Source organism: Hylobates moloch, unplaced genomic scaffold (assembly GCF_009828535.3).
Source record: "Hylobates moloch isolate HMO894 unplaced genomic scaffold, HMol_V3 SCAFFOLD_13, whole genome shotgun sequence".
NCBI classification, from domain to species: Eukaryota; Metazoa; Chordata; class Mammalia; order Primates; family Hylobatidae; genus Hylobates; species Hylobates moloch.
In genome coordinates this window covers 32522738-32539199 of record NW_026652288.1, presented here as the reverse complement: position 1 = coordinate 32539199, position 16462 = coordinate 32522738, and the positions used below count along the sequence as shown (strand labels likewise).

Sequence of the window (16462 nt, the reverse complement as noted above, 5' to 3'; positions counted from 1 at the left end):
TAAAATATTATTAATAAAATTATAAAATGGATAAAAAAGAAAGAAAATGATAAAGGTAGTATATCCACTCATTCTTCAATTACAAATAGTGAGGAAAAAAACAGAAAAATTTGAGGCTAATTTACCCTATGTCTGTATTAAAACAAGCATGAATTTATACACACACACACACACACACACACACACAAAAACTTAATGGCAATAATCCACATCCACAAAGTAGAGAAAAATGGGTACAGGATTAGAACATGTTAAATTGGAATCAGAACACAATTTTGCTATATTGAAAATTCCCCATGATTACAGGAGTAAGAAGCTAAGACTATGACCACTAAAATATGTTTGAAAAAATCTATTTAAGATAAAAGTTAAATCACGTTATCTGAATTCATACTAGGAAAATATAGCTATATATTTTTTTAGATTTCTTTTTCCTTTTCTGAAAAATGCTCAAATGCATCTCTATGCATTTTGGGTCCTTTTATTCTTTCTTAGGGAAGGCTCCTGAAAGACTTCTCTTTTTTTTTTTGGAGACAGGGTCTTGCTCTGTCACCCAGGCTGGAGTACAGTGGTGTGATCATGGCTCACTGCAACTTCAACCTCTCCAGCCTCAAGGGATCCTCCCACCTCAGCCTCCCGAGTAGCTACAGGTACATATTACCAAGCCCAGCTGAATTTTTTTTTTTTTTTTTTTTTGTAGAGAAAGGGTTTCACAATGTTGTGCAGGCTGGTCTCAAACCCCTGGGCTCAAGTAATTTTCCAGCCTTGGCCTCCCAAAATGCTGGGATTACAGGTAGAAGCCACTGCGCCCAGCCGGCTGAAAGATTTCTAAGCAAATGTTCTTAAAATTCCAATGATTTTGATCTGGCATCCAACAGGGCAAATCACAACTGAAAGTTTTATCAGAATCAACTATCTACATACTCAGGTTATTTTTACCAAAATTATATCCTTTGGTATCTATAATGCCACTGTTACTACCAACAGATTATTCTAAATATCACCTCTCTCCCTACATATTTACAGATACTCAAATACAGAATTATCATCTAAACATTAGAAAGAATGTTTTTTCATCCTGAGAGAGAAGGAGACTCCTAATCTGGGGGTGGTAGGGGTGGTAAGAAAAGAGAAATTTAAGTAAAATTCTTCAATACATTTTCAGCTATTGTAACTGCTTCTGCTTCGCTTTGTCTTGCCTTTCTTTTAGAATACACGAGTTAGCAAGATTTGCCATACTTAATTCATCTAAGTTAACTAAAATCAGCATTATCTTGACGACTTTATAACTCTATGATGTACAAGTAACAGCTTTTCCAAACAATCTTTGAACAGTTATTTTGTCTGATATTTTTAATTTCCTTAAAACAAGCGGGTGGGGAGGTCCATCCATCCATCCAGAGTTAGACATAGCTTATGACAGTATAATCCTATCCCCCAAAGCTGTGGTGAGAACTAAATGAGCTAATACAAGTGAAGTGCTTAGGATAGTTTCAGACACACAGCAAGCCCTCAGTAAATATTAATTATTGTTATTTTACCACAGACCACTTTGACCTGCTCTATGTGCCTTGGGAAGCGAAGGAGAATAAAAGAGCAAATAGAAAAGCCACTTCCTTTCATGCATACATATAATAAGTCTGTCTCTTATTGGAGGAGACAGTATTTGGGTACCTTATATAAAACAACTCCTACTGGTGCCAAGCATGAAAGGATGACCGGGATTTTCTCAAGATCCAAAAAGCCAACCTGATGAGCCAGTTGTTACTAATCCTTCGCAGATATGAAGGAGATTACTGGGGTTAAAGTATAGGTTTAGAGGGGAGATCCCACTCACAACAGAAAGACAAGCAGATTCGTTAGAAAATGGAAGCACAGGACAGAAGATTAACAGGATCAGACTAACTAAGGAAGCCAATTCTAAGACAATTAAGAAAGAGATGACACAGACAAGTTATCAGCAGCAATACCAAGAGGATGGAAAAGCAGAATGACAGCTTGAAGAAGTCCCCTGTTTAGCTTATCAGGAAGGAGGGGAGCTTCACACTGCTTTCTGACTTGGTGTGTAAACTTATTCAGCCTGGCCCTAGAGGACTTCCAAGGTCCCTTTTTGCTCTGACAGTGTGTGATTCTAAAGAATGCTGGAATTGAGCCAGCAGCAACGTCTAAATGAGGAGTGCTGGATTTGAATGTTTCATGTACATTTTTTTAATATGAAAGAAAACAACAGAATTTCTTTCAACTGTAAGATGGAATATACTACCAATATAAATAATTTACATTCTCCTTGAGATTTTAGGAACAGGTTTCAGAAATCTTTCCTAGTAAAGAAAGATCTTAAAAATCACAATTGCAGTGAACAAGAGATATGCACTATCTTCAGTGGTCACAATATTCTGAGATCTGTTCAGAGTCTCATCAGTGCCCTTTGCTACGGCACTAAGTGTAGAAAAGGAAGAACTATCTCAATGGAAAATTTCAGCAGTGTTAACAGGACAACTATTGACTGTCAGGGGACTGTGCAAACAGATTCACTAGAGCCCCTACCCTTTCTAGGGATGTAAAACTCTGCTGTCTCTCCATTCACTTGGCTATAATTCCATTCAGTTTTGTTTATTTATTTATTTATTTATTTAGAGACAGAGTTTTGCTCTGTCACCCAGGCTGGAGTGCAGTGGCATGATCTCAGAGTATCACTTTACACTGAAGACAGCATATTGTCTTCAACTACAATTAAACCAAAAAGGTCTCTTTTATTTAATCTTTCAGATGACACAACAGCTTTGAATCTCCCATACTTTCTGGAGGGATAACTTTATTCCACCAAATAGAACACCATCTCATGAAACATTGCAAAGAAAATGTTAGCCATCCTCTCTATATTGTTCATACCATCTGAAGGTATGCAGTAAATGCTTGTTAAATGAATGAACAAATGAGTATAGGATTTATTCCAGCTACCACAAGTCAGAGAATACACTGAGATACCCAAAGTACTAAGTAACACAGTGTTTTATTTAGCTTCTGCAAAGTGACTATATATGTAACCCACATATCAGATTTTCATAACTGAGTCACAGTAATATTCAGTTTATGACTGTACAAACAAATTTGACATTAGAATAGCAGAATTCTATATATCATGAAGAATATTTGACTAGAAAAAAATACCCTTTTCATATATTACATGTGTTAAACAAAATTTTCCTGTGCATATTCAAGGAAATAATTTATACCATGTGATCAAGGATTAGTATCAAACACAAACTGAAATAACGGAATATGAATGTCCTACCTGAACATCTTTGTATTTGTCACGTAAGTCCAAGAGCCGGTGATAAGCTTTAATGGCTTCTGAAAATTCCCCAACGTCAGTGCTGGTGAGGATGTAGTTTTCCCAAATCTGCCAGTGTTCATAGTTACACTTGAGAGCTTCTTGTAAAGTTCTAAAAGCTTTTACTCTATTGAAGGTCAAATTTTAAAGGGAGCAATAATGAACTCTTTTTTTTATTAGAATAAAGCATAGCTAAATGTATAAAATGCTAATGTGGACTGTCAGTCCTTATTCGTTCATATAAACAAACAGAATGAGAGACCCAAACAACACAAAACCAACTCAAACTTCCCTACAAAATTCAGTGACAGACCCTATGGTATATATAGCATATATACAGAGATACTCCTTTCCTAATCTATTTACTGGTAACAAGGACATTATTTTAAAACTAGGTATCAATCCCAGTATCACCTCAGAAGAAGGCACACTCAAGTTCCAAATCTGGAGTCAGAGTGGCCAAGCAAGTACAATTGCAAACCTGTAAGACAAAAGGTGCAGACAGTAGTGGAGGGACCAGAGGCAAGGAGGTCAAAACAAAACAACACACTCCTCATGAATCTGCAACCAAAATGCTGCAAACCAAAATTCTACACCCTGTGAGAAAAAAACCTTCAGTCAACAAAACTAATCAACAGGACATAAATTTACTAAAGATAAAATTTTAAGGTGGCCAGGCACGGTAGCTCACATCTGTAATCCCAGCACTTTTTGAGTGGCTGAGGTGGGTGGATCACCTGAGGTCAGGAGTTCGATACCAGCCTGGCCAACAGAGGGTAACCCCATCTTTAATAAAAAATACAAAAACAAACAAACAAAAAAAGCAGCTGGGCATGGTGGCACGTACCTGTAATCCCAGCTACTCAGGAGGCTGAGGCACAAGAATCACTTGAACCTGGGAAGCCATGGTTGCAGTGAGCCAAGATCACACCCCTGCACTCCAGCCTGGGCAACAGAGCAAGACTCCATGTTAAAAAAAAAAAGTTGATTTTAAGGGGGAGAGGGAGGAGTGAAAAAAAGTTTTTCTTAATTGTTTAAGTAACAATTTATCAAGTCTTTAAATAAATTTGTTTAGAATACTGACAGAGACAAAGAAATAATTTACATTGAAAAGGAACAGAAAATTGAGAAACAAAAACAGGGAGTAATGAAATAAGAACAAGGAGAGGTGAATAAAAACTAACTGGAAATTTCAGTATTGAAAGAGGCAACAAAACAACAACAGGCCGGGCACAGTGGCTCACAACTGTAATCCCAGCACTTTGGGATGCCAAGGAGGGTGGATCACAAGGTCAGAAGATCAAGACCATCCTGACCAACATGATGAAACCCTGTCTCTACTAAAAATACAAAAATTAGCTGGACATAGTGGCACATGCCTGTAGTCCCAGCTACTTAGGAGGCTGAGGCAGGAGAGTCGCTTGAACCTGGGGGGCGGAGGTTGCAGTGAGCTGAGATCGTGCCACCACACTCCAGCCTGGGCAACAGAGCGAGACTGTCTCAAAAAACAAAAAACAAAAACAAAACCTTCAATAGCTAACAAAAACTAGAATGCACATAGTCAAGGAGAAACTGATGCATTGCAAGATAACAGTAAGGAGGTCACACAGAATTCGAATTATAAAATAAAAGCTGGAAAGAGACAGAGGAAAGAATGAGAGGTAAGACTCAAACATACATCTCATAGAGATTCTACAGTAAACAAATGCAGAGCATGGCAGGATTCTTTATATCAAAAGATAAAAGCAGAGAATTTTCCAGAAATGAACAAATTTCAAAAAAATTTTCGATCATAAATTCTATGATCAAAAGTATATTTCACATACTGAGCATTGTAAGTAAAGATAAATGAACATCTAGAAATATTGTGTGAAATTTAGGAAAGATATTCCTAAAATCTACAAAGAAGTGATGACAGATATTTATTGATTCAGCAGTAAGATGACAGAAGACAACAGAATATTACTTTTAAAGTGCTGAGTGAAAATAACTGTCAGTGAAAATTTTATCATCAGCTAAACTTACCACATTCAAGAGTAAACGTAAAATGAAACATTTTTAGATATACAAAGGTTATGAGCGTTTACCATCTATTGACTCTAAGAGAACTATCTAAGGGATTCCTCCTTGCAAAAACACAAGGAAACTCAAAAAGAAAGGAAACATGTCTTCAATTTCAGTCATAAATTATTCATGGAGTATTTTTTTCCTTTTTTCCTTTCTCTACTCTACCACATCACCACCTCCATCTAATAGCAACTGCCTCCAACAGTGTTGGACCAAGACTCCCCAGCTCTCCCATCCACAGGGGTTGGGGGTAAACTCAACAAGTAAAAATCCACACCATGAGGATTATCCTTTTTCCTATATGTCCCCCCTTATGATCCCCCTAATCATAATTTCCTAGCCTCAAAATTGTTCCATGAATCCTTTTTTCCTTTTTGGTAAATACAGCTTCTTTGTAAGGTGCTTCATTTCAGGATTCACTTATCAAAACCCCTCTATAGTAGAGATATTGCACCATTAAAATCACATCCGAAGATAGACATTTTTACGTGGGACTGATAGGAACATGATATCGAGGGGAACCAGATGAAACAGCAAAGAGAGCACGCTAGTGAAGAATCTTGTGACCACAAAAGGATAAAAGAAAGTTTAATGGGCCGTTTTAAGGCATGAATAGGATCTTCTGAGAGAAGCATTAATTACCTCAGAAGTAACAATCCCATTAGCTTTGTCTGGAGCCTTAGCAAAGAAAGAAAAGAGTAAACAGGAAAGAATAAAGAAATGATTTATCTCAGACCTTACAACTCCACCTTTGCACAAAAACCTATTTGTGGAACTGCAAGAGGTAAGAAAGTCGAGAAACAATATGCAAGAACCCCTAAGAGAGAAAGCAGAATTCCTACATGATTGGGCTGGAAGACAAGGTATCAAGAGCTTCACTACATACAGACTTATCCGAGTTGCCAGAAAAACTCACTGAGATCATTCTACAAGTATGACAGGGACTTCTGAGCCTGTTGCTTTAAACCAAAAAGGTCTCCAGAGAGTTTTAGCACTATCAGTTGTAATCAGGAATATAATATTATCTTCTGAAGAGAATGGTAGAACAGATAGTACTTTATTTATGTCATCCAAGAGCAGAGGCAGCATTTCATGATCTCTACGTAATATGGATTTAATGATGTCTTCAGAAATTATCTTGTGATTCCACCAAGAAAAATTAAATTAAGTTTGAAAGTAAGGCCAAATAAAAATAAAAATATATCCATCCTTTAATTAATTTATTAGAGTTCTGGCAACAGCAGTCCTTGTCTCCTCCCTTTCCTTCGCTTTTCATAGCCAGTCAATAAGCCCAGTTAGTTGGTTTTCTCCTTTATAAAGAGTTTGGCATCTGCCCCTTCTTTTTCCACTCTAGTTATCTCATGCCTGAATTGTTATAACAGCTGTGTCCTAACTGGCTTCCCAGCCTCCAGTTTCCTCTAGTCTGCCTCACATACTGCCACCAGATAAATCTTCCCCAAAAGCTTCTTTCTTCATGAGATTACCACACTGAAATTTCTGGCTTCCTATTCTCAACAGGACAGTCTCAACTCATTGGTCAAATAATCAGAAGATGCTGCAATTTTACTTCAACCTACCCTTCTAACCTTATCTCTCACCGTATATTTCACATTACTTTATAGCTGGACTATTTTGCTTCCTATCTCCTAAAATACTACATTCATTCCTGTCATTCTGCATTTGGTGACATCATTTCCCATGCCTAAGAGGCTCCCCTCTGTCCCTTCTATCCACCCTTCAAATTTCTGCTTGAGTCCAACATTCTCTCAGAAGCATTTCTGATCCAGGATGACATGGTTTCTCTCTTCTTTGATCCTCACGAGACTAAATGAGTGGCTGGCACATAATAAGTGTGGTACAAGTATCATGTATGATTATTTTAGCCCTCTTTGTATTCTCACTTAGTATTTGCCACAGATAGCTTATATACTAATCAGTTTCTTAAATAAGATAGCATAGTATTTTATTTTTTAAACCTACATTCCCTGAAGACATTGGTTCATATTTATTTATATTTCTCAATAATGTCTAGTACAAAGTAAGCAATGAATAAAAATAACTGTCAACTGAGTTGACCAACTAAACATATGTTTGCTTTTATCATGTAATAAAATGTAGAATGTAAAATTTCAGTACTAAATAAAGATTTCAAGTAACATTTCTTATTTTATTACATATGAAATGTTTTTAAGAAATAAACTGTATATTTAGAATTCAAGTTAATTTAGTTTGAATTAAGTTATTCTACTTAAGTTATTCTATTTCATATACATGGGTGAGAAAGGTAAAACAAGGAGAAACATTGAAACAATGTTCAGTTGTAGAAAATCTCATTCATTTATTTGGGAAGCAAAGTTCTTCATATTTGTCTGATGTACTTACTTTTGTTTTAGTCGGATATAGGAAGTTGATAAATTGTTCCAAGCTTCAGCATTCTGAAATGATAGAGAACTCAGTTAATTAACTATTCTCATTTAGGTAAAATTATTGCTGAAACCAAAAGTACAACACACTTTCCTAGTCCAATATATGCTCTTTAAAACCACAATTTTCAATAAGGTGTGTTTAAAGGTATATGGCAAAATTAAATCAAACTGAACTTCTATAATTTAGAAAAAGGTTAAAAGAATCAACCACGCAATATAATTATTATTGTACCAATTAGCAATTCAGTTAAGATTTTATCTTCTAATTTAGACTTACAAGATAGCTAATTTACAAGATACTCTATATAGTACCTAGATTTATTACAAAAAAGGCAATGCAGTATACTGTTTTTTCCTATCTTAAAAGTTTTTGCCATTATACGGTCATCCTTCTTCACCGGATAGGGGGGTTAAAAAAAAATCTGTTCTCCAATGTTACTACTAAGTATTTCATCCATCAAACATATTCCTCTACCCAATGACAAAAATAAAGCAAAAATGAATGTTTTTTTAAATCAGCTTAATCAGGTTGAATTTATATAAATGTTGATTCAAACAAGAATGATATAAATTATCTATTTCTCTTTGTTCCACTTTTCATCTAATATAGTATATCATTCTCAAGTCCCATACATATGATTCAAAAATTAAGTGGCAGTGGACCTCCACTTCCAGACATGGCAAAATTAGTAACTTTTTTGAAGTCTAGCAAAGAATAACTACCAGAAAGCTGTGAGCTGAATGGAGATTCTGGAGGTCACACTGTGCTAGAAGTTATTCAAGTTCTAAACCAGCAAAACTAGAAAGTTCTTATTGATTGCCCATGGCATTAAATTCAATCTCAGAGAGGTTATACCTTAAGAAAAGGTTATTAGAGGGCTGGGTGCAGTGGTTCACATCTGTAATCCCAGCACTTTGGGAGGCCAAGATGGGAGGATCACTTGAGGCCAGGAGATCGAGACTAGCCTGGTCAAGAGAGCAAGGCTCCATCTCTATTGATTTTTTTTTTTTTTAAAGGGTTATGAGAAAATAAGGACAACTCCAGACCCACTTTAACAAGCTTAAAAACAAGCTGATTTATGAGTAATTTAATTGAATGCCAAAATAAAAATCTTCCGTAAGAGAACAGATTAAAACCAAGAAGCACAACAACATAGCATCCACAATGTGTAGAATACAATTTTTTTAAAAAATGGTGGACATAGGAAGAAGCAGGAATATTTCCTTCATAACCAAAGGGGAAAAAAAATCAGTTAATAAGAAACAGTACCAGAAATGAAAGCATAGGATTGAAATAAACATAGGATTTCAAAGCAGTTATTATAAACATGTTCAAAGATTTAAAGGAAAACATGAACAGTATTCTCTCATTAGAGAATGTTTGGGGGAATATTAGTAGAGACATTAAAACTGTTAAAATATCCAAATGAAAGCAGCCTGACTGCTGAAACTGCTTGTTGTAACCTGAAACCAGTTTTATCTGCAGCTTCTGAGATAATTTGCTGAAACTCTGGGACTAATTTTGCCCTCTGCCATCCCTCATCTATGGAAGCTTGCCAGCTCCCCAAACCCTTACTGTAAGTGCCAATGAATTTCTCAAAGAGCAATATGCAACACTTCTCCTTTTAATAAAACTTCTAACCTTCTCCTTGTTCTTCAGACATTCAAAGACTACCTGGCATGCATATACACCCCAAATTGCAATTCTTTTTTCTCAAATGAAACATTAAATTTAGATCTTTTATATAGAAAATTTTAAGGAGTCCGCAAAAAAAAAAAAAAAAAAACACCTACTAGAAGTAATAAATGAGCTCAGCAAGGTTGCAAGATATAATTAATATATAAAAATCAATTGTGTTTCTATATACTAACAATAGGCAATCCAAAAATAAAATTTAGACCAGGTGCAGTGGCTCACATCTACAATCCCATCACTTTGGGAGGCTGAGGCGGGTAGATTACCTGAGGTCAGGAGTTTGAGACTAGTCTGGCCAACATGGAGAAACCTCATCTCTACTAAAAATACAAAAATTTGTCAGGTGTGGTGCTGCACACCTGTAATCCCAGCTAATTGGGAGGCTGAGGCAGAAGAATTGCTTGAACCTGGGAGGCGGAGGTTGCTGTAGGCCGAGATTGCACCAATGCACTTCAGCCTGAGCAAAAGAGCAAGACTCTGTCTCAAAAAAATAAAAAATAAAATTAAGAAAATAATTCCATTTATAATAGTATGAAAAAGGATAAAACACTTCGGAATAACTTAACAAAAGAGGTGTAAAACTTCACTCTGAAAACTATAAAATATTAAAAGAAATGAAAGAAACCTAGAAAAATGTAAAGACATTCCATGTTCATGGATCGAAAGACTTAATATTATTAAGATGGCAGTACTCCCCTTATTCACCTGCAGATTCAATATAACGTCTTTTGGGAAAATTTACAAAGCTAAAAATCCCATAGGAAAATTCAAGGAACGCTGAATAGCCAAAACTATCTTGTAAAGGAAGAACAAAGTTGGAGTACTCACACCATTTTCAAAACTTACTACAAAGTTTCCATAAACAAGATAGTGGAATATGCACAGATATATAGTCAATGAAATGTAATTGACGGACCATAAATACATCCTTACATCACAGTCAATTAATTTTTGACCACTTACATTTACAGTAAGCTGATTTTTGACCAGAGTGACAAGACTATTAATAGGAAAAGAACAGTCTTTTCAACAAAGTTTTGAGACAACTGGATATCTACATGTAAAAGAATGAAGTTGGACCCCTTCCTTATATCATAAATAAAATTAACTTAAAATGGTCCCTAGACCTTAATGTAAGAGTTAAAACTATAAAACTCTTAGCAGAAAAGATAGGAGTACATCTTTGTGACCTTGGATTTGGCAATGGATTCTTAGATATTGTACCAAAAGTATGAGCAACAAAAGAAAAAACAGGTAAGTTGGACTTCATCAAGATTAGGCTTTTGTGCTTCAAAGTGCACAATCAATAGAGAGGAAAAAAAAAACTTAACAGAATGGGAGAAAATATTTGCAAATCATTTGTCTGACAAGGGACTTGTAGCTAGAATATAGAAAGAACTCTTACAACTCAATGATAAAAGGATACATGACCCAATTTTAAAAATGAGTAAGGACGTGAATAGACATTTCCCCCAAAGAGGATACACAAATGGCCAAGAAGCATGTGGAAAGATGCTCAACATCATTAGCCATCCAAAACACGCAAATTGAACCACAATGAGATGCTATAACAGAATAGCTATAATAGCTATAATAAAACCATTCAAATAGCTATAATAAAGCCATCCAAAACACGCAAATTGAACCATAATGAAATGCTATAATAGAATAGCTAGAATAGCTATAATAAAAAAGACAGCTAGCAACAAGTGTTGTCAAGGATGTTGTGAAACTGGAACCCTCATACATTGCTAGTGGGACTATATAATGGTACTTTGTTTTTTAGTTGTTGTTGTTGTTGTTGTTGTTGTTTTTTTGAGACAGAGTCTTGTTCTGTCACCCAGGCTGGAGTAAGGTGGTGCAATCTCTGCTCACTGCGACCTCCGCCTCCCAGGTTCAAGTGATTCTCCCGCCTCAGCCTCCTGAGTAGCTGGGACCATGGCATGCGTCATCACGCCCAGCTAATTTTTGTATTTTTAGAAGACATGGGGTTTTACCATGTTGGCCAGGCTGGTCTCGAACTCCTGGCCTCAAGTGATCCACCCGCCTTGGCCTCCCAAAGTGTTGGGATTACAGGCGTGAGCCACCACACCCAGCCTAAAATGGTACTTTGGAAAACAGTCTGGCAGATCCTCAAAATTCCAAACATAGAGCTACCATACGATCCGGCAACTCTACTACTGGGTATATAACCAAGAGAAATGGAAACATATGTTGGTCTCAAACTTATAAACAAATGTTTATAGTAGTGATATTTATAATAGCCAAAAAGTGGAAACAATCCAAATGTCTACCACTCATGAATGGATAAATAACATGTGATATACCCATACAATGGAAGATTATTTGGTCATAAAAAGGAACAAAGTACTGAAGCATGCTATAACCATGCATGAATCTTGAAAACATGAATCTAAGAAAGAAGCCAGTCACAAAAACCCACAAAATGTATGAATCCATTTATATGAAATGTTCATAATAGGTGAATCTATAGAGACAAAATGCACATTAGTGTTTGCCTAGGGCTGAAGGGGAGGGTGTTTGGAGAGAAATAGGGAGTGACAACTAATGGGTACAGGAGTTTCTCTTTAGGGTAATAAAGATGATCTAAAGCTAATTGTAGTTGATGATTGCACAATTCTAACTATACTAAAAATCATTGAACTGTATATATTAAATAGGTGAATTATATGGTATGTGAATTATTATCTCATAAAACTATCAAATATATAAAGACTCCACCCTAAAATAACTTTCTAGTAATGCAATTAACATAGGCAGGACATACTAGTGAATCACAAAATATACATGATACTTTGCTATACATTCAGTGAAGTATATTTTTAACAAGAAAATTGTTTTATCAAAATTATTTCCTAAATGAAACCATGAAATATTAACTTATTTCCAGATTTATAAATCCTATACCTTGAGGTATGACCTTCCCTCAAATGTACACTTTCCTCCAACACAAAAGGAATTGCTGTTCTGAACCATACAGTACAATTTCAACAACTTACAGAGTAAAGAACCATGTAAGGACAGAAGATCAAACAAACTTACATCGGGTTCTAGAGTCACACAGCGCTGAAACGCCTTTGCTGAACCTTGATAGTCTTCCAAGGCCAAATAGGCACAGCCGAGAGAAAACCACACCCCGAGCTGCAAAGACCAAAAGTCAGTCATTCAAACACACAGAAACATTTACAGAATGTAATCTGAAAATTATTAAGATACTATCAACAAACACACTCCTAGAAAGAATGCGGAGCTATATAATAAATATTTGCCTTACATTTAGTTTAAATGTAGAATATTTGGCAATGGAGGTAAATTTTTCCATATAATTTTCAATGCTAACACTGAAAACATGTGCAATATTATTGCATATGTTTCGCAGAAACAGTCCATACTTTGTGTTAACCAAACTCCTTACTGGGCATGTTGGCTGTGGGTTCAATCAGCTGCAGAGCGAAAATATTGGAGAAAAAAAACTGGATGGTTGCATCTCTACTGAACATGTACAAACATTTTTTTCTTGTCATTATTCCCTAAACAATACAACTTACATAGCATTTGCACTGTGTTAGGTACCATAAGCAATCAAGAGATGACTGAAAGTATACAGGAGCATGTACGTAAGTCATATGCAAATACTACAGCATTTTATACAATGGACATGAGCATCACGGATTTTGGTATTGGGGTTGGCGGGGGGATGCCTGGAAGCACTCCCCCATGCATTCTGAAGGGCCACCATGTACAAAGTATCAGCAGATTCACAACTGATGAATGTATTACAAACTCAAAAAAAGAAATTTCTGTTTTCATCTTCAAGCTAGACCACAAGAACTTCTGCAGCTTAACCAACAGCCAAACTGCCCTAGCATATATCTGCTTTAGGCATGCCTGAAAATAATTTAGAAAAAGGAGGTTCAGAATCTGGATTATCAAATAGTTACTCAAAATGTAAAGTATGACCTAAGCCAATTAGATTTGTAAACACTGAGATTTAGAAAACAGATAAACTAGGAAGTAGCAATTCAGATTACCAAAAAAAAAAAAAAAAAAAAAATCTGTATATCATAAGGTTTCCTTAAAATCCAATAGCCTCTGTCAAAAGGGAGATAAAACTAACAAAAATTCGGGTGGGTGCGGTGGCTCACGTCTGTAATCCCAGCACTTTGGGAGGCCGAGGTGGGTGGATCACTTGAGGTCAGGAGTTCAAAACCAGCCTGACCAACATGGTGAAGCCCCATCTCAACTAAAAATACAAAAATTAGCCGGACATGATGGTGTGCACCTGTAATCCCAGCTACTCGGGAGGCTGAGGCAGGAGAATCGCTTGAACCTAGGAGGTGGAGGCTGCAGTGACCTGAGATTGCGCCACTGCACTCCAGCCTGGGCGACAGAGCGAGACTCCATATCAAACAAAACAAAAACAAAAAAACAAAAAACTAACAAAAATTCAATGGAATTAGTCAGAAATGCAGCTATTATGAGTTGTTTTCCTTCCAGACAGTCAGCAGAGCCAACTTTATAAGCAGATTGAAGTCTCCTTTCTTACTGACTTTCAGAAAGGCAATGAGCCAGCTGTCAGATTTACTTGGACAGTTTAGGGTAGGAAAGAAAACGAGGTACTCTGTTATCTATCCACAGTCTTCCATAGAGGCAGAGTAGGAGGCTGCCTCTACAGCACTCCTCCTTCAGCCATTCCCACAAAACTTGTTCCATATGGCTAGCAGAGGCCTGAAAGTTCTTTAAGCAGATAAAGATTTTTAGCCAGTAATTAGAGATAAAGCTTAGAAAGCAAGCAGACTTGGGCCATTTAACACTTTGCCATGAATTCACAAGAGGCTATAAATAACTGTTATCAGGAGCCTTTATGGAGAACAGATTTTGTTAGAGGGACAGGTAATGACTGAAAAGAGGATGGATATATGTCCACTGGGAGGGGGCAGAAGCAGAGGTACTAGGTTGAAACTAAAAGTTAGAAGTTCACTTTTCTGAATCATGGGACTTTCAACAACCTAAAAATGAGCTCACCACTTTGCTTTCATCTGTTTTTTAATACAATTAAATGAAAAGAGCTTCAATGCACCAAACCACACTTGCTGAACATTCTGAGAGTACCTAAAGTCTGATGCTAACATGTAAAACAAGCTGTCTAAACTCCAACCAAGTAAAGTTTCAAAATCTGTGTATTATATTTCATCAATGTTAAAGTATACTTTTTTCCCCGCCATTTAACATTTCTGAAATAGAGATGCATCCGAAAAACCAATAGCTTGTCAGTTTTATTGGCAACATTTTTTTTCTATACAAAGTGGTACTTAAAGGTACTTCTTACAACTGATGGCATCTTAGATACAAAGAATTATGATAGCAAGTTTACTTGGAATAAGGGATTCTTATTTTGAGACTAAATCAAGAACAATAAGAACTGACCTCAAGGTCCTCAAAATGCATGTGCTCTGCTTGTTTTCTGCATCAGCAAAGAACAAATACTATTTCCCATGTGTTGCTATAAAAACCACACGTGTGGCCAGGCGAAGTGGCTCACACCTGTAATCCCAGCACTTTGGGAGGCCGAGGCAGGTGGATCACGAGGTCAGGAGATCGATCGAGCCCATCCTGGCTAACACGGTGAAACCCCATCTCTACTACAAATACAAAAAAATTAGCCGGGCATGGTGGTGGGCGCCTATAGGCCCAGGTACTCGGGAGGCTGAGGCAGGAGAATGGTGTGAACCCGGGAGGCGGAGCTTGCAGTAAGCTGAGATGGTGCCACTGCACTCCAGCCTGGGTGACAGAGCGAGACTCCGTCTCAAAAACAAACAAACAAACAAACAAAAACACATGTAAATTCAAAATCTAAATAAAAACTTCATTTTTCAATCCATCTAAGAAGATTTACAAGGGTTGCAAACGTCCAAAATTAGCAATTACCTTCTAGCTCTAAAACAGACTGGTGATGAGGTTATCTTTTATTTTTAATTTTTAAAACTACTGAATGTTTTATAACCAATGTCTTTAAAACCAAAACAAATTTAATGAAAATCAGACAGATGACTTAATTTAACATAAAGTATTATGGTTCTCTTTTCTTTTCACTCTTGATTATTTTTGCAGTGTTTTAATACTTTGCATTTGAAGGAAAAAATCCTAGGATCGTTAACTGCTAGGTTTTATCTACTGATGATAAGAAGGGAGATGAGCTTTGCATACAGTGGTGTTCTTTGAAATCATCCAATGGCTTTTCTTTTTTGAGGTCTTCACAATTTGGGGGACTATAGAGAATATTTGGTGCCTCTTTTACTTTTTTCTTTTTAAACTATTACTTAAACTGCTATTACCAATAGTGACTGGCATCTCAGTTCAGAATAGTCATACTCTTAAGAACAGAACATCATAAAAGAAAAACAAAATCAAAAGAAGCTTCAAAAAAAACCTCTCTCGATTCCTCAGAACATAGTTGTATATGTTTGGGTACAAAAGTCTCTATCTTCTAGTCCAGTGCTATCAGATAAAAGTATCATGCTAGTAGCCTCATTATATTTTCTACATTTCAAAAAGTCGAAGGAAGGTGGTCCACGCCTCTAATCCCTGCACTTTGGGAGGCTGAGGTGGGCAGATCACTTGAGGGCAGGAGTTCAAGACCAGCCTGGCCAAAATGGTAAAACCCTGTCTCTACTAAAGATACAAAAAAAATTAGCAGGCATGCGTCTGTAGTCCCAGCTACTCGGGAGACTGAGGTGGGAGAATCACTTGAACCGGGAGGCGGAGATTGCAGTGAGCCACAATCACGCCACTGCACTCTGGCCTGGGCTAAAAAATGAGACTCTGTCTCAAAAAAAAAAGTAAAAGGAAGGGTGAAATTTATTTTAATATTAATAACATTTTATTTAACTCTACATATCCAACATGCGATTACTTCAA

At 36.6% G+C, this 16462-nt stretch overlaps 1 protein-coding gene across 3 annotated transcripts in view; it reads right to left on the bottom strand.

Moving 5' to 3' along the window:
* The window catches only part of TTC27 (tetratricopeptide repeat domain 27), a 201509-nt gene that overhangs the window by 30251 nt on the left and 154796 nt on the right, over nt 1–16462 (bottom strand). For all 3 annotated transcript variants that reach the window (XM_032172645.2, XM_058426737.1, XM_032172646.2), the window contains 3 exons: nt 12587–12685; nt 7784–7836; nt 3296–3461 (listed from right to left, as the gene is read on the bottom strand). In XM_032172645.2, the coding sequence (XP_032028536.1) occupies nt 3296–3461; nt 7784–7836; nt 12587–12685 (318 nt within the window). The remainder of the gene's footprint in view (nt 1–3295; nt 3462–7783; nt 7837–12586; nt 12686–16462) is intronic.